The following is a 15,033-nucleotide window of genomic DNA, read 5'->3' as shown; positions in this document are numbered from 1 at the left end:
GCTTTCATTCACATCACTGGGTTCACAAAGGAGAATCGAATTTATTTTTATCTTGCTTCAGTGTTTGATTTCTTCTCTTCATTTCGGGTTTCTAATGGCACTACTGAAGGCTGAAGCCTCTCAGTGTTTTCTCGGTAATCTAAAGACATTTCAGTCGTGGTGGTGCTCTTTACAACAACATTTCAATGGCAGAGTAGAAAAAGGTCCTCTAAATTTTTAATCTAAAGTGAAAGATAGATCAACACAGAAGTGAGACAGAGAAAGATAAACATATAAAGGTGGCTCTACAACATTTATAACAATCCGGGTGAATTCTTTATTAAATACTTAATAAATATTGTAGAATCCACTTCATATGTCTATCTCTCTCCAATTTTAGACCCTAAAATCCTAAGGGGATCTTGATTTAGCAAAGTAACTCTTCTCTTTATAAATTTTTTGCATTTGTTCGGCTCCATCAGTCCCAATAATGGAAGAACGGTATTTTCAGAATGATTTATAATTCTTTCGTGTATTTTTTCGAGGGCAGTGATCCACTTATGCAGAAACAAGATTCAATTATGTGCAATAGATTGGCTTTTTTAAACGACCTATCGTTTATCAATTCTGGTTTTCACCCTTCAACCTTTAAAAGAGAGTCATTCAGAGTTTAGAAATAAAATAATCATCAGCTTGTTCACTATTGCTGTATGATTTGATTTTGGTGCTAAGTCACGAGTTTATGTCATGAGGCATCAAATTTAGGCGACTTTCCAGGGTGATTGATTGGTAGAAACTTTCTTCCATAAACTTAGTAATCTCTAGTAGGAATTAAACCATTATGAAAAATACAAGGCCAAGTGTGCACAGGATGCTGCAGATTTTCAGAAGTTCATAAAAGACGTGTATTCATAAGTTCTGGGAGGGCTACGGTCTCAATATGATCAGGTTCAAGTTCAGATCTTGAAAAAGGATCATCCCCTCTCTTCAAGAGGCAATCTCTTACATCTCAGGGATATAAGGCTTTCTCTGTCCATTAATGAAGAAATCCACGTTGGGCATTACATTTATAACATATGCCTAGGAAGATCCCAAAAGTTGATACGGTGACTGCTGAGATTGTGGGATTGAGCTTTGGGATTTTTAAATGGAAGTTCTATGAGATGAAATTGCATGAGAGAGTCGACTTCAACAAGAGAGGGAACTTAGGAATAGTGGGGATCAGGCAAAACCTTAAACCAACTAGGGTTTCATGTAACGCCCTAATGGAAGGCCCAAGTCGCATGACCTGTACTCCAAAAGGATTAGTCAATGATACAATTGGAGCCCCATTGGAACATTATAGAACAAGAACTTCTCATTCCCAAGCAATGTGGGATCCCATACACTAACTAACCTTATCACTTATCGAAATGGGGTATCACAATCTCCCCTCATATTCCCGACATCCTCGTTGGGCCAGTCTGTCATGGTGGCACAACTCAAGTCTCACATTTCTAGTTGGGATAGGCTCTGATACCATTTATAACACGCCAATAGAAGTCCCATGCCACATGATCTATACTCCAAAAGGAGTAGTCAATAATAGGGGCTTAGTTTTACCTTTGCAAAACTTAAATAGAAATACTACAATAACATTGTTATCCATGCATACATACATATTCTCTATTAGAAATGCAACTTAAATGGGTCAAGCCGGAATTCTGATTCCAATACTCTTATCATGACCTACAATTCTGCTTTAATTGGAAGGACCAAATTCATTCCACCAGCCAAACTGACAGATGGCTAGCTTGTGAATGAAAATAACCTCAATTTAATAAGAGCTCTTTGGTTGGGAGTAAACCACATGCAATGATAGAATTATCACACGCTAAGAGTAAAGACTTCTATATACAGTTACTACTAACACTTTTATTGCTACCAAATACACTACCAACACATTCAAACATATTTCAAATTGATGGCCTGCACGCATGTCCACACCCATCATACACATCCACAATTTTCTCATGATGGCATAGATCCAGTTACTAAGATGCATGGCTCTTAACGTTTTATGTTGTACCTCCCGTGGCTACGTACTTGGGGTTTGGTTTATGTTTCGTGGCTTATCAACATGCATCATATTGTAATGCTTGGATCTGGGCAGAAACAAGAATTGATGGACACCCCTACATTCATTGATATTGGTCCGAAAAAAGTTAAGCCTAAGACACGATCTATCAACTTTTTTTTTTCTTCTTATAAAGAGAGTTGGGAGTATGCCCTGGAACTTTCTCTCATGAGAGGGGATAAGTTCCAATAGGCCAAAACGCCACTGGCCCATCTATTTCAACGTCCAACAAAATGACTTTCTTACTCTTTTTTCAGTCACGAAGTAAGGTATGTTTATCACCTTGCCCTACCCACTTTGATACTACAATCTACACATTAAATGTGTGCTTCTTATATTAGAGCTAATCTACGACTATATAAATTGTAATACCACTTAGAGATAAAACCGAACGATGTGATACAATTATCTAAGCATGAACATGAAGCACTTAAGGTTTTCCATCTTTTGTGAAAAACTGGTATGGGAATTGAGCAGGTGAGGGTGGGAGGAGATGTTGGCCCATCCACTGGCAGGAAGCAGCGGGGGAGACGTCGGAGCACACCTTGATCCCGACTAAGAAGGTGTCATCGATGATCCATCAAGTGGTGTCAATACTCAGCCCATTCTTGGATAGACATTGCTGACGGACAAAGGGGTTGAGCCTCCTCTCCAGTTCCTGCCGGTAACAGTGTCGACGACTATTTTTCAACCTTTGTAAGTAGCCCAAGTGCTATTTTCAGAGGCAGAAAGTGATGGGGGGGAAGATGTGGGGTCTTCTCAGCTGCTAGTTGTTGCAAATGGCCACTATGAGGGGAATGGAAGATTTATCTGCCCTATGAAAGATCTTGCCATGCCGATGAAGACTCAGTGGACTTTTAGAGATGAGATGGACTTTTTTGGGGGGGGGGGGGGGGAAGCCAATAGCACTAAAACACCTAATGCCAAACCAAGATAATGTATCTAATTAGGTGTTGCGTAAAGTAAAGGAGATCCAACACTGTGTTGGAATCGAATGTGAGGGTTTTGAGGAATAATTCATGGCTTTATTAACAGCCATTGAAGTTGGACATGGCCTGTCGAAAAAGTCAGATTCTAAAAAACAAAGGGAGTTAAAGAGGCTAACATGGTCCCTAAACTATGAGGGCAGTTCAAGTTCAAGTAGAGAAAGAGCTAAAGGGCGGGGGTCAGCTCCAGTTTTATGAAGCCCAAAATTGTTATGAATGTCCAATGGATCAACGAGGCAAATAAATGCATTCGGGGTGAAAAACATGATTCGTGAATGGAAGGCGGACATAATGTATTTACAAGAAACTAAGCTGAAATTTATTTCCAGGAGAATTGTCAAGAGCTTATGGAGCTATACTTATGTGGATTGGGTTTATCTTACTTCTGACGGGGCCTCAAGATGTTTTGGTGATGTGAGAAAGAAGAGTGGTGGAGAAAATGGAGGAATTTATTGGGGAGTATACTGTGGCATGTTCCTTTAGGAATGTTGATGATAATTATTTATGGGCTTTTGCTGGTATTTACGGGCCAAATATAGACAGCAATAGAAGAATGTTATGGGAAGAACTTGTTGGAATTCATAGCTGGTGGAATTTGTCGTGGTGCATAGGTGGTGATTTTAACGTTACAAGATTTCCTAGCGAATGTTCCTGTGACAACAAAATATGACCAGTGATGTCAAAATTTTCGACATGGGTTTGATGGATGAAGAATTTTATGCATCAACCACTATTTACTACCCCACACCATATGGAAAACACCCCACACACTATGCTTTCATAGGGTGTGGGGTGTTTTTCATATGATGTGGGGTGTGGGGTAGTAAATAGTGGCTGATAAGAAGAATTTTTCTTAATGGATATTCCTCTCATGGGTGGTACTTATATGTGGTCCAATAATCATACGTAGTCTAAATTGGACAGAGTTTTAGTATCATCGGAGTGAGAAACTTATTATCCGAAGTTTTGTCAAAAGAGGTTGCCTCATCTATGTTCAGATCATTTTCCATTATTACTAGATTGTGGAGGTATTCAAGGTGGGCGTCGGTATTTTTTAAGTTTGAAAATATGTTGATGAAAACTGAAGGTTTTGTGGAGAGGGTTAGGCAATGCTGGGATTCTTATCTATTTAATGGCACTCCTAACTTCATTTTTTCAGGTAAACTGATAGCTCTAAAAATGATTTAAAGCTATGGAATATTCAAGCTTTTGGTGATGTAGGAGTTCGTAAAAAGACTATGCTAGAGGAGCTTCAGGAGGTAGAGAGGACACAAGAGGGGCGGGTTCTATCTATGGAGGAAGCATCTAGGAAGGCTAAGTTAAATGCAGAATTAGAAAGGGTGGTGTTATTGAAGGAGATCTCTTGGTGTCAAAAATCAAAACTTTTATGGTTGAAAGAACTAGACCGCAGCACAAAGTTCTTTCATAGAGATGCCAACTCCCATAGGAGAACTAAGACTATTGACATGCTGAAAATAGACGGAGTGGAATGTACGGAGGCCCAATGATTAGGAAGCATGTTGTGGGATTTTATGAACACTTATTTTCTGAACAGGTGGGATGGCGGCCAACACTCGATAGACTAACCTTTGAGTCCATAGATCCACAACAGGTTTTGTGGCTGGAGTGACCCTTTGAGAAGTTAGAGGTCCACACCATGATAAAAAGAATGGTCAAAGATAACGCACCTAGCCCCCACGGCTTTTCCATGGAATTTTTCAAACTTGTTGAGATGTGGTGAGGGCGGATTTAATATAAGTGTTCCAAGAATTCTTTTTAGTCGGGACATTTAAGAAGAGCCTTAATGCCACTTTTATAGCTCTCATTCCTAAGAAGATTAGGCTTCTAAGGTGAAGGATTTCCGACCTATCAGCCTTTTGAATGAGATATATAAGATTATTTCTAAGGTACTTGCCAATCGTCTAGGAGAGGTTTTGGGGAGGATCATTCCAAAATCCCAAAATGTTTTTGTTAAAGATAGGCAAATTCTGGATTTAGTCCTCATTGCTAATGAATGCCTAGACAGTAGACTAAAGTCTGGCTAGCGGGGAATCCTATGCAAGTTAGATATGGAGAAGGTGTATGATCATGTAAACTGGGAGTTCTTACTATATGTGCTTGGGAGGTGCGGTTTTGGGGAGAAATGGTGCTCGTGGATTAGATGATGTATTTCTATGGTGAGGATTTCAGTATTGGTGAATGGTTGCCCAAATGGTTACTTTAATAGCTCTCAGGACCTAAGACAAGGAGATCATTTGTCCCCACTCCTATTCGTTTTTGTCATGGAAGCACTTAGCAAAATAATTCTAGCCTTGGTGAACAGTGGCTTTATTGAGGGATTCTCGATGGGTGATCCTAATAGGGGCACTATTAATCTATCTCATTTATTGTTTGGAGATGATACACTTATTTTTTGTGAGGCAGAACAAAGCCAAGTTTGAACATTGAGGGCATTATTACTTTGTTTTGAAGCAGTATCCGGCTTGAAAGTGAAATTTGATAAATCAGAATTGGTGTCGGTGGGCAATGTTCGTAACATCAGGCAACTAGCTAGCATCCTTGGATGTAAGGTTTCCTCGCTTCCCATGAACTACCTTGGTCTTCCTTTGGGGGTAGTTGCAAGATCTATATCGATTTGGGATATAGTGGTGGAGAAGATTGAACGCAAATTGCCAGGTTGGAAGAGATTATATCTCTCGAAAGGCAGTAGGATCACCCTCATCAAAAGTACTCTTTCTAATCTACTAACGTATTTTTTATCTATATTCCCAATTCTAGGAAGTGTGGCAAACCATATTGAGAAGCTGTATCATGGCTTTCTTTGAGGTGGGATAGGAGAAGAATTCAAGTATCATCTAGTCAGGTGGGATATGGTATGTTCTCCAGTCTCTTCATGTGGGTTGGGCATTAGAAATTTGAGGATCTTCAATCGAGCATTGTTTGGGAAGTGGTTGTGGAGATATAATACAGAACCGGAAGTCCTATGGAAGTTAGTGATCGATTGCAAATATTGAGGCATGTGGGGGGGATGGTGCACTAGGGAGCTTCACAGGGTTTATGTAATGGGAGTTTGGAAACACATTCAAAGGGGTGGGGGATCTTTAATCGACATACTAGAATGGTATTGGGCAATGGATCTCGAATAAAATTCTTGACTAATTTATGGTGTGGAGACTAAGCCTTAAATGATTCATCTCCAGCAGTCTTTAGGATCGCAAGTGAGAAAGATGCATCAGTGGCTAATTGTATGGAGTTATTTGGGGACCTACTCCAGTGGAACGTGAATTTCACTAGAGCCACTCAAGATTGGGAAATTGGAAGCATTGAGAAGTTTTTTGCTCTTCTATATTCTATGAGGCCAAGAATCCAAGGAGCAGACAAGATGTGGTGGATTCCCACCAGTAAAGGTACATTCTCAATCCGCTCTTTCTATGTCTCTTACACAACCACGGAATACGGAATTCCCATGGAGAAAAATATGGAGAAACAAGGCGCCTCCCAAAGCGGCATTTTTTGTATGGACAACAATGTTAGGTAAGATCTTGACAATGGATGATCTACGAAGAAGTGAGGTGATTATAGTAAATTGGTGTTGCATGTGTCAGAAAAATGGTGAAACTGTGGATCATTTATTGTTGCATTGTGAGGTGGCTGGAACATTATGAAATGAAGTGGTTAATAAAATTGACTTAGCTTGGGTTATGTCAGGCACAGTGATAGAGCTCATGGCCAACTGGATAAATCTACGAGATCTCCCACAAATCACAGCAGTGTGGAAAATGGTCCCGATTTATATCATGTGGTGCCTGTGGAAGGAGCAAAATGACCGGATATTTGAAGACAAGGAGTGCTCACTAGTAGAACTTAGATTATTTTTTGTTAGCACTCTTTTTCTTTGGGCTACAGCTGTAGATTTTCATGGCCTCGATTTTCTTGATTTTCTTGTTTCTATTACTTCTCTCTAAATAGGTGTGACATGTTGTATACCATCTTGTGTACTTGGGCTATGCATATTCATATCAATATAATTGTTTACTTAACAAAAAAAAAAAAAAAAAAAAAAATGAGCAGGTGAGAGGGAGAGAGAGACATACAGTTGGGTAATGTGACAAGTAGAGCTACTATTGTAAGAACAATCACATTTGATAAATGGGTTGTAATCTCCATCATCGAAGCTGGTCGTGTCGATGGCAGCTCCGCTGCAGAGTTCCCCACTTATATTCCATTGACCTGATCGTGCTGAGATTCCCCATTGTTGAAATATTGAATTCAGAGCTCTAGCTGCAATTAAATTCACGAGTAATAATCAATGTCATGAGCTTGGAAAACAAATGCAGATATTTAACCTGCGATCTCTCTTACGGTCTCAGCCCATTACAATCTTCACCCTAAAAGTAATTCCACAAATGCAGTGTGTGTCTGCGTGTGTGGGGGTATTAAAAAAAAACTCCAATAATCCAATTTGTCTAGATAAAATGCATTAAGCACTTTAAATTTGGTGTCGTGGCCACTTCGACACTGGAGATTCTGTTCGAATTACTAATGTTTTCAAGTTAGATCTCTAACATACTATCTCTGAATCCTGGACTAGCTTGTGACTAAAAATTAGAGGTATGGCAGTAAGCAACTTGACATTACTTCAAAAAAAGGCGCGACCTCTTGTTTATAGCAGAAAAATTCCAAGCTCTCATCAATGGGGGGGAAAAAGGAGGCTTAAGGAATATGGTACATAGATGAAACCTCCATCGATGCCGAGGCAAACTTCTCTCACTAAAGGCTACCATTCTCCTGGTGAGAAAGTCTTGCACAGATGACCATACAATCAGCCGCCTGTGGTGGCGGGAGTGATAAAAAACAAAAATTGTTTAGGTTCTACACTTGGAAGCCGAACAGAGAGAAGTTTGGAGGAGGGATTTGTGGGTATCCGACAAAAATAGGTGTGTGGAGCTAACGTTGGTTTGGCAAGTGAGATGCTAATGTTGGTTTGGCAAGCGAGATGAGAAATTTTTATTTTATTTTATTTTATTATTATAATTATAATTATAATTTTTTAAAATTTTTATATAAAATATAATAAATAATTTAATTTTTTTAAATCTTAAAATAATATAATATTAAAAAAATAATATTTTAAACTTTCATCTAAAATTAAAAATTCTCATCTTACTATCCAAACATTATTGTAATAAATGAATAATTTATAAGTATTTATTATTTTTGAAAGCCTAATTGCATCACTTATTGTAAAACCAGATAAATAATAATAATACAAAATTTTATGTACAAGTATTTATTATGATTCTCTCGGTGAAAATGAAATAGCTTATTTATATATTTTCTTATCATTTATTGTGAGAGAGTAGAAAAAGTTATTGGTTTTTCTCATTTGGTGTCATACTTAAGAGATGAAAAATAAGCATAATCATGGAGTACGGATGCGTTCCAATCATGTTCTATTATAACATGTTGTATCATTAAAAACTAATTATTTGCCACGTGTCTCCCTAAAGTTTGTTAAATGATTTTTTATTTCATTATATTGATTTTTTTCTTTTCAGTGGTTGTTTGGATAATGAAACAGTTTTAATTCACCTCATTTAATCTAATTTAATTATTATAATTTTCTTAAATTTTTAAATAAAATATAATAAATAATTTAATTTTTTCAAATCTCAAAATAAAAATAATAATAATAAGTTATATTATAATAATATTTTATTTAACTTTCAATTCTTATTTTATCTCATCTCAATAATATTTTAATCACCAATAATGACGTGGATTTGCGATAGAGGTAGTTATGGTAGGAACCCATGTCTTGTGGCTCATGGTCAAGCCACTAGCCAAGTCAAGACGAGATTGGACAGTCCCAAAACAGGCCCACGGGCATGCCATGGGGCCTGCCTTGACATGCCCAGGATGCCCAAGAAAGTTGGTGACCAAACTAGCCCATTCAGCATGGCCAGCGCGCACAGCACGCGCAACCTAGCGCGCGCGGCCGCGCAGCACGCCCAGCGCGCGCACCGAGCGCGCACGCCTCGCCCGCACCCCTAGCGCGCAGCGCCCCAGCGCGCGCGCAACACGCACGCCCAACTCGCGCGCGTGCCTCAGCACACCCCGCACGCACGCCCAGCGCGCGCGCGCCCAGCACGCCCAGCGCCCCAGCACCAAGCGCCCCAGCGCCCAGACCAGCCCAGAGCCCTGTCAGCCAGCCTCGCCCACCCATGGGCTCATGCATGCCATGGGTCAACTTGGCCCATGCCAACTATGTTATTTTTTATTTAATTATTTATTTTCCAATGGACCTATTGGGAGTTTTCAACTTATAATCCTTATAAATAGGACCCTTAGTCTTTGCATTCACATCTTTTGGCAAATTCCCTAGTGGGTAGACTTTTTGTTCTTGAGATCATATTTCGGTGCTAAAGCACTTGGACTTTTTGGGTGCAATTCGTGAATCCCAAAGAGAGGATCACACCTTGCAATTCGTGAATAGGTGTGGTTCATTCCATCTATCTTGTTCTTGCAACTTGGTGCAATTCGTGAATCCAAGTTGTATTCATCAATATATGAGGTTTATTTCAATTATTGTGCAATCCGTGAATCAATAGTTGAAGTGTTATCTTGTTCATCCATTATCTATCCTTGTCCATATATATTCTTCATCTTGTTCATATATTTTCTTGCATATCAAAATATCCCTAAATCATAAAAAGAGTTTTCATATTCTTTGTTGAGTCCATTCATTCATAGTGTTCATCCATTGTTCATTGGTGTCATCCATTCCATTACATCCATTCAATCCAAACCATATACAAATTTCGACCACCATAGAGTTTGTCATCATTTCTATAAGTTTGTCAAACTTACCATAAATTGTTTCCTCCATCAAATTTGCCCTAGCCGAAACACACTCCCAATTTAAATTCAAATTCAAATTTCGGTAATCACTTGCCTTATTTGAATTTGCCCTAGCCACCCATTCCACTTGCCAAACTTGTGTTCCTATAATTTAGGAATCCTAGTTGACCCAAACACTTCACCATTCTTAGCCAAATCCTTTCCAAATTGAGTTCTTAGATTCTAGGAACAACTTCCTAGAATCACTCTCTAACCTTGTTCAGCCAACCCTAGCAGACCACATCCTTACCCCAACTCCAAAACACTAAACACAAACCCTAGCCAAGTCCATCATCTAATCCATTGACCTAGCCATCCATCAAGAGTCCTCTTTGGCAACTTTCCTTAATTCAAAGAAAGTTGACTCAATCCAATCTAATCTCCAATTCTAGGAACTTCCCTAGAATCACTCCATTCCTCCAATCACTCATCCAATTCCTAAAATCTCTCAAAGCTCCCTAGGGTGATTCCTTCCTTTTAGGAGACTTGACTTCATCCAATTCAAATTTAAATTCAAATTTCTCTCCTCACTCAAATATTCCTTCCATCTTTCTAACTTACCATATCCATTCCTAAGCCAACCAAACCCTAGCATCATCCTAAGCTCAAACCCTAAGCCACATTTTGCTAATCTCGAAATCCATCTTAGCCACGCAATAAAACCCTAGCTACATTACACCATACTTACCCAAATCACCATCCAAGTAGCCCAAACATCAAGGGTATACCTTAGGCCATTCCCATTGCATCACACACCCATAATCCTAAGCCAATCTTCCTCATAGTCCACAGCAACCCTAGTTGTTTCCAACCCAAACCCTAACCTCATTTCATCCATTCAACCCTAGCCTCCATCATCTCGGCACTTCACTCAAGAACAAGTCTAGCCACCCACATTGATTTGTCTTAGCCTAAACACTTAGCCTACCCAAATACATCATCATTCCATCACCCAAACACCACCATATTGTGGAAGGCCAAGCAAGTTGGCAAGGTCACTCGGTCGTCATCTTCACCAAGGCAAGCTAGTGGACCTTAGTGTTAGGGACAAGACCGGGGTCCCTAACAAGTTAGCTGATGTAGCAGTTCTTTCTTATTAGAAAGAAAAAGATACAAAAAATTATTCCTACAACTGGCATTTATTGTGCATTTAATTATCTCAAAATTAACTCGAACAACTCTAAATATGGTGGGATCACTTCATGTATCTATTTATCTCTCATTCTAAATCTGAGAACTATATGGTCCGGTTTGGCTATACCACACAATAATTTTTCCTATCCAAACACATTATATTTCATCTTTAAATTTTAAAAATATTCACTTAAATAAAAAATAATTAACAGTGAATACTGATAGTGAATAGTGTGAAAACAGTAAAAACTAACAGTGTATGAACAATGAAAATTGATAATAAATAGTAAAAATTGATAGTAAACAGTATGTAAACAGTGCATGAACAATTAACTTTTTGGCTCTCTAATCAATAGTGGGACCCACACCTTTTTCAAATCTTAAAAATTAAAAACTATCTTATTTCATCTCATCTCACTATCTAAACATACATTTTTTTTATAAACTATTTCATCTCATCTGTATTGTGTAACCAAACGGGCCTTCAGAGATCTAAATATCTCTACATTTTACTATATAAACTTTCTAAATGAATGTATCGCCAATCTAAACTTAAAATAAAAAAGTAAGTGAAATCGATATTTACAACATTGACAATGTGCAACCAATCGTAGGAAGTTTTTAAGATTTTGTTGCAAAACTTATAGTAAGTTTAGCATTTTTTATATTACAAACCAAAAAGAGGGCGAAAAAAATGTAAAATTATAATATTGATAAATAGAGTTGTCTTCTAGAATTTATTTGCTTGCTATAATTAAAGGAAGAAAAATATTTATATATGGTCAGTTATTTACGACCAAAATAAGTATTTCCTATCAAAATAAGTCAAATTTCATTGCAAGTAATCATTTTAATCACAAATAATCATTATTTCTTATAGTGAGGGAGTAATTAGATAAAAATGCAAGCCCAAGGATATCTTAATAATAATGTAAAACTGATGTACAGTGTTTTTTAATATTGTCCCTATATACTAATAGAGTTAATCAAAGAGATTAATATCTATAATAATTAAGAAAATCATGAAATAAGATCTCTTACAATCTAGAGAAATTGGACGAGAGAGATCGAGAAAGGGACTCAGAAAAAGACAATAAACTAATACCTCTTGCAGAACTTTATATATGGGAAATGATTTGTATGATTTTAAATTTGCAGGTTCGTAAACTCCCTTTAGAAAAGTGGGTAAATCTGATATGTATGAGAAATAATCTATCTTTTAAATATAGTATTTATTATGTATTAACTACTATTCACTCTCACACTCCGCCCACTTCTATAGTTTTTTTATAGGACGTGGGATGTTTTTCATAGACTGTGAGAGTATTTTTCATATAGTATATGAGTGATTTTTATAGAGTGTGGGTATGTGGTGATGAATATTGACTAATAAAAATAATTTTTCTTCAAAAATAGGTCCTAATTTTTTCCAAAGACCGTGTGTGATGCTCATATATATATATATATATATATATATATATATATATATATATATAATACACACACACATAGATAGATAGTTAGATCGATAGATAAGATAGATAGATCGATCGATCTAAATTTTCATAGAAATATTGAATTAGTTTTAGCGACTTGTTTACTTTGTGTATATATGTAGGGTAAAATACACAGATTATTGACAATGTATTTGATGGAAATCAGCAACTCTAGACAGCTTTTCTTTACATGTTAAAGCTAGAGCTAATTCGTGAGAGGTTGGAGTTAAAGATTGATCTCAAAATAGTTATTCGTCATTTTTTTCCATGGGTATGTTCGTGGAGTTAGGAAAGGTAACAACTTCAGAGCAGTCAGGGAAGAGAAGATAGAAAGATAAAGCGACAGACCTTCAGCAGGATCTGTAACAGCATCGGTACCATTTTGGTCTTGAGCTCGAGCTACCTCAACCATGCCAAAGATGCAAGCAGCACAGATGGCAGCAAAAGCTAAAACTGGTGGTGATCCCACCATGACTCTCTGGAAATTGGACAGCTTTCTCTACGATATAGATCCAACAAAAATAGACCCAGAAGAGATGAGATTGCAGAGATGAAGAGCAGAGAGCACAAAACAAAAGAATATAAATAAATATATATATATATTCTCTACAGAAAATTGAAGGTTTCTCCTTATTTGAAGAGCCACCAGGTTGAATACTTTCTCTGAATAAACATAATTTTCTTGAGTATACAAATCCGGCGTCCTTTGTCAAGTTGGTAAATTTGAAATATTCTAATGGTGTTCAGAAATTTGTACTCTGTTTCCAAAATTATTTAATATAACGTCTACTTGTGTGGGCACTTGAACGTGGATATGGCAACTTGAGGTCAAATGGCTGGCGCTAGCAGAGGAAGCAGAAAGGTACGGTACGCATTCGATTCGGGGGTCGACATCGAGAGGCCCGAGCCGCAGCAGCACGCTCATACATTCATCATTGACGACTTTTAGATCGCCAAAAGTACTATGATTGTTTGAATTGCAAAATGATTTCATCTCAATATTGAAAATAATAAATATAAATATTTTTTACTTTAAATATTTAATTTTTTTATTTAATTATTATTTAATTATTATAAATTTTTTAAATTTTAAAACAAAATAAAAAAATAATTCAATTCTTTTAAATTCTAAAATAAAAATTATATTCTAATAATATTTTAACTTTATATATAATATATGTATTTAATTTTTTCTCTCATTTTCTAAAATTTTATAAAATTATTATTCGTAAATTTTTCCGTATTATTTCGGCTCGACATTCAAATCAAGCGTTAAGACTTTAATGGTAAGAGATGGTTGTCAACTTGTCAAGTTGCACTGTATTTTATTATATGGTTGTCGACTTGTCAAGTTGCTTTCTAGGATGGTCAACGCTATCTAATCTTACCATTCTTATCACTTATGGTACAGTACCCCTTTGTTAGTTGAGATGCAAATTAAGGGATGTTTGACAATATTTTTGAACTCATTTTATTTTATTTCATTTCAATTTATTTTCTTCTCAAACTTCACTTAAAAAGAATATTTTTAAACTAATAATTATAATTTTTTCAAATTTAAAAACAAATATAATAGTAAAAAATAATATTATAACAATATTTTAATTTTATAATATCTGTATTTAATTTTTTATCTCATTTTTCAAAATTCTATAAAATATCATAAATTCAAACTATTTTACTATTGTTCACAGAAAATTTCATTATTATTTATAGATTTTTCATCTCATCTTATTTCTAAACATCCCTAATATTTTTTAGTTGTATTTAAAGTGGTTTTGCGAATCGGAAAACATTTTGAGTTGAACACTGTTTATTGAAAGAAATTTAAAAAAAAAATGAAAAAATGAAAAATAATAAATACCCACTTTAAGGGCAAGTTGGAGGAAAACAATTATACCAAAAAACAAATGCTGAAGTAGCCAAAATTGAGCGTGGACTTTATAAAGCACATGACTTCATCATAGATGAGGTTGATCTTTTAACGGTTTCTCGAAATCTGGTTGGTGATATTATTGTGGAAGAAATTAAAAGATATTCTCGGGTATAATATGTATATTATCTCATATAATTAAAATTATTTTTATTGACATGATATCTTATTATAAGATAAAAATATAACCTACCTATATTTTGGAAATATCTAATAATTACTCATGTTGTTTTATTGGCATTTTGGATACATAGTTAGTAAAATGATGGTTAAGAATTAAGATACTCTCTTAAAGTTAAGGTCTCGTTTGTTTTCAGAGATGAGATGATATTAAAGTTAAAAAATTAAATAAAATATTGTTAGAATATATTTTTTAGTATTATTTTTATTTTGGGATTTAAAAAAAATTGAATTGTTTATTTTATTTTGTATGGAGATTTGGAAAAATTATAATGACGAAATAGAATGAAATGAGATGAGATGAGATAT

The 15,033-nt window shown here is 36.1% G+C and overlaps 1 protein-coding gene across 3 annotated transcripts in view; it reads right to left on the bottom strand.

Moving 5' to 3' along the window:
* The window catches only part of LOC121234305 (probable LRR receptor-like serine/threonine-protein kinase At1g56140), a 55,007-nt gene extending 41,726 nt beyond the window's left edge, over window positions 1-13,281 (bottom strand). Inside the window, exons 1-2 of one of the 3 annotated variants that reach the window (XM_041130199.1) lie at window positions 12,960-13,281; window positions 7,176-7,362 (exon numbers count right to left, since the gene is read on the bottom strand). In XM_041130199.1, coding sequence (XP_040986133.1) covers window positions 7,176-7,362; window positions 12,960-13,083 — 311 coding nt within the window. In that variant the 5' untranslated portion in view covers window positions 13,084-13,281. Of the gene's footprint in view, window positions 1-7,175; window positions 7,363-7,719; window positions 8,025-12,959 lie in introns of those variants that run through there. The other 2 variants (XM_041130201.1, XM_041130200.1) reach the window with 2 other exon arrangements.
* Window positions 13,282-15,033: the final 1,752 nt, after the last annotated feature.

The sequence above is a fragment of the Juglans microcarpa x Juglans regia genome, chromosome 6D (assembly GCF_004785595.1).
Source record: "Juglans microcarpa x Juglans regia isolate MS1-56 chromosome 6D, Jm3101_v1.0, whole genome shotgun sequence".
In the NCBI taxonomy this organism is placed as follows: Eukaryota; Viridiplantae; Streptophyta; class Magnoliopsida; order Fagales; family Juglandaceae; genus Juglans; species Juglans microcarpa x Juglans regia.
Note: the sequence above shows the minus strand (reverse complement) of the source record. Positions and strands in the feature narration are given on the sequence as shown.